The 6882-nt window shown below is 30.9% G+C and overlaps 1 protein-coding gene across 1 annotated transcript in view; it reads left to right on the plus strand.

Moving 5' to 3' along the window:
* DPYD (dihydropyrimidine dehydrogenase) overlaps positions 1–6882 on the plus strand; it is an 870205-nt gene that overhangs the window by 234525 nt on the left and 628798 nt on the right. The window contains exon 7 of the mRNA XM_019648865.1: positions 386–467. Within this exon, the coding sequence (XP_019504410.1) occupies positions 386–467 (82 nt within the window). The remainder of the gene's footprint in view (positions 1–385; positions 468–6882) is intronic.

Genomic DNA, 6882 nt, shown 5'->3' on the forward strand with positions numbered 1-6882 from the left:
ATATTAAACAGTATATATCTTTCAACTAATTTTAGTTGTTTAAGATTTTGTTTTCTTAGGAATTTCTTATAGAATTATAAATAGATAAATCAACTAAATACTTTAATACATTTAATAGTTTTGGAAATGCTTTTGACCAATTTTCTATTTGTTGTTTTCTGTTTTTTATATTTATTTTCACATCTGTTTCTACTGGTTTTACTGCAGCCCATATAATATTTTATCATGCATATAAAAATTTGGATGTCCTTATACTCATTATATAATATGAAAATACCCTTAGAAGAGATACTTAGTCCTTTAATATTTATTGATCAGAAAGACATGTTGCATTTGTTAAGATTGGTGATGTTTTTACAAATTCTTCTTTTTCTTATTTTTTCAGTACTTCTGAAATTCCTCAGTTCCGGCTGCCTTATGATGTAGTAAATTTTGAGATTCAGCTAATGAAGGATCTTGGTGTAAAGGTAAATGAAAAACATAACACATGTGTATTGTTCAAAGAGAAAGGAGTAAGCTCTGTACTAAAGTTTAACAGCAAAATGTCACATATTTTAGGAAAGAACAATTAAAAGCTGCACCAGGCAGAAACAGAAAGATGCTTCTCCTTGCTTAGGGCATTTGTCTGTCTACTGTCTGAATGCCACCAGCCTGGAAAAGGGCAATCAATAGTTCTCATCTGGCACGCCTGCATGTGATTAATTGTCTGTAAGAAACAAATTCCTAAATGGCTTTAGGGGATCCGTGCAGTGAACAGAAGGATTTGGTTTCTTTAATCATGTTTTTCCATGCAAGTTGTGTGCACTCTAAAACATTCGTAATTCACAATTTGGAACGTAATTTCTTACAGAGGTTTATTTTATTTATTATATGCATCATGTCAGTAGTGTTAATGTGATAATCCTTTCTCAACGTAAACAATAACTCAGTGGGGTAGAAAGCAACAGCTTTGTATTTTTTATTGTTTTGTGAAATAAACATTGTGGTGTTCTTTTAAAGATGGTCAAAAAGTTGGCACATTGTACTTTCAGAATATAGCTTTATGTATTCCTATTCTTTTCTATTATTTAAGAGTATTACACTGTGTCTCTTCCCTTGAACATATTGCTATTTTGGTTTCAAGAATGTTAATTTTCCTTTATCTAACACAATAGATTAATGAAATACTGTGATTTACATAATAATTTTATAAGTACATGCAAAAGATATTTTGAAAAATAATTAACAAACTACTCATGGCTCTTGCATTTAGAAATAAAAATTAAAATAATCAATAAAAGGGGAAACACTCAACAATATTTTATGCTTTTACACTCTTAATTACATTTTATTTGGCAGTACTTTGGTGATGAAACAATTACACATAATTACTAAACAAAGAATCTTATAGCAAGTATACAGTACAGATGTGCAAAACTTTATGAAAACTCAGTGTTCAAAAATAGTGTTCAAAATAGATGATTTAAGTATGATTATTTACTTATAAAGATATATTCTGAAAAGTTCTTTAAATGTCTTTCATTTGGAGTACAAGTTCTTAATCAAATTTCATTAAATAGGAAAATGATTATTTATTGAATCTTCAAACTAATATATTAGATGTTACCTCCAGTTGAAGATAAATCAGAAATTAATTTAAGGCACTTCTAAATTTATCTTATAACTAATTGCAAAATGGCATTCAATTTTTGCAGTACCAGATACATTGCATAAATTAGGTTATACCATTTGCTGTTATTAGGTAGCTCATCAAAAGACACAGTAGTAGTTAATGAACTCAGTGCCAGAAAATATACATTTTAGCTATTTTCTAATTTTATAGCCAGGGAACCTTGACAAAGTTAATTAATACTGCTACTTTGGTCAATATCTGTTCACAGGTAAAAATATGCTACTTTTATTTGTACAAAACATAAACTTACCTGCTTATATATACAGAGAATATCTCTGGAAAGATAGAAGAATCTGATAGCATAGATTGCCTTTGGGAAGGTGGGGGAAGGATTTATCACCTTTCTGTACATTTGATTTTTAAACCCTATGAATTTATTATTTTGTCAAGAAAAAATTAGAACCTAAGTTAAAGAGCAAGTTAATAGTATCTTGTCCATCTCTGGTTGTTTTAAGATTTGAAGGAGATAAAGTATTCAAACTTGCTTTGTAAATAATAAATTGTATGTGCAAATCTGAGTAGTGAAGAGCAGCAAGATTCTTTTTCAGCTTTGAGAACTTGCATCCATTGATGAAATACTGCAGCTTTTATGACCTATCAGTTTTAGCCATGCCTTTTTAAAAGTGGTCCACACTTGTTACCTCCTTTTCATCATCACCAGATTCTTCTTATCCTACCCTCTGTTTGTACCTCTCAACTAGCATTACATGTTTTTAAAGTCCACAATAATTTCCCAGCAATTAAATGAATTGTGCTCTAGGTTCATACTGTTTAATTCCTGTGCAGCATATGGGCACATTCGTGTGTGTGTGTGTGTGTGTGTGTGTGTGTGTGTGTGTGTGTGTGTATGTGTGTGTTTGAGCTTTCTGGTCTAGCATTATCTTCATTTCTATCTGATTTTTCTTTTTTTTTCTCTTTTAATTAGTTTGTTTCATTTATTCAACAAATAATTATTGAGGATTTACTTTTGCCAGGTATTGTGCTAAGGGCAAGTCTACAGTCATTCTTCTTCAGAACTCCAATCCTATATTCTTAGTAGTTTAATGAGCACATCCATCACCCAAATAACATAAACTCATCATATCCAAAACCGAGTTTAATTCATCATCTTCACTCCCAACTATGTTCTTTAGCTAAATTTCCTGTTGAATAATTTCAATTTATTTCATATCTAATAGCTTGATAGATTAGTTCTTGTTAATAGTAAGATGAATTTTTGAAGTGAATTATTGTGTCACAAAAAAAATACTGAGAATTTTATCTGCTCTCTATTTGTACATTATATATATTTTTTCTTCTACTATTTCATTGGCTGGAATCTCTAGTATATTAGAATAATATGTGGCATTTTTTGCATCTATGAGAAAGCATTTTAATCATTGAATATTTTATTTTTCTAGATTTAGAATATTAGACTTTTATTTAGTTTTTTAAAATTTTGGTGGAAAAGGGATGTTAAATTTTTTAATTGCCCCTTTAGAAACTTATATTCAGTTAATATATTAAATTATATTAACCTTTGTACTCTGGAATATATCCACTTTGGATAATGTTTTGTTATACTTGTACGTAAAGAACTAGATTTGTTTTGTTAGTCTTCTTAAAATTTTCTTTTTGTCCTTGTAGAGTTTGAAATCTACTGAAAGCCTGTTTTTGTTTATTTTCTTTATTTATTTTAATTTGTATTCATGTGTTTGTGTAATAAAATTATGTTAGTCTTATAAAAATAAACTTCCCAGCATTTAATTATTTTATTGTTGGTAAGAATATTATCTTGAGACTTATCTTTTTTGTCACATTCGATAATTTTATTCTTCTGACCTCAAAGCCTTTTTTGAGAGTCATAATTTTGACCTTTTCTTTTTTCATGATTACCAGCCTTTCCACCTATTTTATTCTCATGTCAATTTGGCTAATATATATTTTCTTTAGAACAAAGCTCTGTTTTATTGAGACTTTTGAATTAATTAGCATATGAGTAAATTTAAACTATCCTGTAAAAATATCTAATCTGTACCTGTGATTATTTTTGCTTTTGTGTTTCTAAACCTGTACATTGTGCTTTCTTAACTTTTCTTCTTGAAAAGAGTAGGTAGTGGTTTCTCTAGGTAATGCATTCTTTAAAAGAACCAGCTCTCAGAGTTTTATGAACCATATTCATTAATTGCTGATTTTAGCTTTATTAATTCATTCCCTCTGCTATCCTTACTCTTATTTGTTATTCTTTTTTAACCTTTTGAGTTATATACTTATTTTCATTTTTTCTAGATTGACTAATGAAACAATTTAAAATTATTTTCTCTCTGAGTAAGCCCTTGTCAGCATCCATATCTTTATTAACAGTATTGCTATTTATCTTGAGTAATTGTAGTTTTGTTTTTCTCTTTTACACAGAATTTTTTAGGATAATATTTTTATTTGCTTCTGTATTCTTGTGATAGAATTCAAATTTTGTCACTTATCAGCAGGAAATAACATTTTTAATTTATCAAGTATACTCTCAATTGATTTCACATCAAAGGATCATTTCTAGAATAAGAAAATTTTTCTATAGAAGAAATAGCCTCTTAGCTGTTATATTTTAATTAAACCTCTTGATTTCATAAAATTTTAATATAGACCACTGCAAATTATTTTTAACCCTAGGTGGACTTTAACAAAGTCTCTTTTGATATTTGTGTCAGATGATCTGACTAATCTTTTAGATTAACTGCCCTTTATTTGTTTGTTTTGCAATTCAGAATTTAGGTGGCTATACATATTTTTTTCATAGTCATAATATTTATAATAATTCCGTTTTTTAAAGCTAAAACTGTAAACCTGCATAAAGATTTTGTATTTTTCCTAAATATGTTTAAAACATGTATATTTGCTATTTCTCAAAGAATAGAAAAAATTCTATTTTGATTGAACTTATAATTGCTAGGCATTTGTTCTGCTTCATGAGTTCAGTAAAAATACCTAACTGAAATCTCTTGATAACCTCTCCTCATCATCTCTTTTTTTTTAGTATGGTTATTTGAAGCAAACATTTTCATTATTATAGGATGTTATTGGAAAACGTATAAAATCATGTCATATCTCTACTGGAGTCGGCAGCTGCAAAATCATAAGGGAGTGTCTTGGAATGCTGAGACCCCAGGGAATGATCCTGGTAAAACTTCCTTATTCGGTGGTCTCAGAATGCTGAGGCCATCCCGGGGATCATACGTTTGTGTGAAAGCACAACTCGTGCTTAATCACAATGCGTTTTGGTGCTTAATCACAATGCGTTTTGGTGAAGTAGCTGCCAGTCTAATCAAATCAATTAACTGGGTATAGATATTCAAATTGACTTCTTTGTGACATACTGGAAGGGAGAAACATGTCCAGTAATAGTTTACAAAATAATTTTTCTTTCTAAAGAAAGCTAAATATTATTTTTACATTCTTCCTCCTGATCTATCTTAGATATTCTAAAAATGTTTTATCTATTTAGCCAAATATTCTGTCAGAAAAATGTGAAGAGCATGTACATTGTTTTCTGTATTTTTTTATAATGGGTATAACATAGTTCATTTTAAGTAAGTGTTCCACTCCAAAAAAGTTGTAAAATTTTATCCTACATTTTATAAGTGTGTGTGTACACACACACACACACACACACACACACACACACACACATACACACACACACACGGTGCCAAAACATGTATAGACACTTTAAGAAAAGAGAACTGTATTAAAATTGTAATACTCAATATATACCGATAACAAAAGATGAATACAAGTCACGTTTGACTTCTGCAGTTATAAGAGGTGCTCAGATTGGTTACCATCAGTGGCCAGACACTTCTGATTACAGCGAACTATTGCTTGAGAAATATTGACCAAGGTGTCCATGTGTATACATTTTTTTTTGGCACCCCCAGTATGTTCATACAGTAATATACTGGGGGTTCCAAAAAAATGTATACACATGACTTGTAGTCATCTTCTGTTATTGGTATATAGTGAGTATTACAATTTTAATACAGTTTTTTCTTTTTTCAAAATGTGTGTGTGTACATCTTTTGGCATTCTCTGTATATATATGAATAAATATTTTGGATGTATGAGGAAAGTCTTCATCAAGTCCAAAGTGGATATTGCAATGAACTTTGGCTCAGGGCTTATTATATTCAGTCCTTATATTGAAATAGTAATAACTCTTACTCTGAGTGATAACTCTTATGCAGAAGTGGAGTGAATTTTATTCTGAATTTAGATAAGCAGTTTGAGTACCCAGTCATATATCACTGAAGCCATTAGAGGAAGGTATAATATATGCTGTAGTCCCCATCTAAGAAAATTAAGTTGGGAAAATACTGCATACATAAAAGTACAGAGAAATAAAAAGAACAAGAACACAAACAGAATGTCCATCATGTGGTTTTTCTAACATCATATCTACAATATTTAACAAATGTTGTGATTTCATGGTATAGCAGCCACAGGAATGTTTGTAATACCTGTAGTTGTCTAGAAATACTAGTTTTAGTGAAGTTCTACACATCTCACCCTGATTTCTCAAGGCATGAAATAAACAAAATTTATAGTTCTGTAAGGAAAACGTCTTTCTCCTTGTTCTCGCCAACTGAGAGTGAGTTATCGATTAAATGGCAAATATTCGGGAGTCTGAGGCTTTATTAAAGGGAAAATGAACCACATTCCTCAGCACAGGCAGGGAAGAGTCTTGGTGCTATTGTGACTCTTGTTATTGCTCTGTCTCATTGCCACCGTGGAGCTACTGCCCAGTGAGGTCTATCGCCTTTCCCACAGTGCCTGTCCTCAGTAAAGGCGTTCCAGTCCCAGCACAGTATATTAACACCAAAAGTCAACTTATTTGTCTTTCCAGTTTTCAGTGTAGAGAAACTATAATTCAACTATTTGCCTTCCATAGTTGCACAGTTGCCTACTAGGGTGGAAAGAGACTGTAGAAATACAAAATGTCTGTGTATCTTTCATGCACGTTACAAACTCAGAGACATATTCACTCTCCTAGGGTGGAAGGAATGGGATGCCTTCATTCTCACTTAATAAATCACATGTTGCCACCACTAAATCAAATCGTGCTGTACACACACACACACACACACACACACACCACCTTACTAAGGATGGGAAGTCTTTTCTTGAATATTTTTGCTGAAGCAGTTGATAGCCTAAACCTAAAGTCAAGTATTCTGAGA

This window comes from Hipposideros armiger, unplaced genomic scaffold, assembly GCF_001890085.2.
Source record: "Hipposideros armiger isolate ML-2016 unplaced genomic scaffold, ASM189008v1 scaffold_127, whole genome shotgun sequence".
Lineage (NCBI taxonomy): Eukaryota > Metazoa > Chordata > Mammalia > Chiroptera > Hipposideridae > Hipposideros > Hipposideros armiger.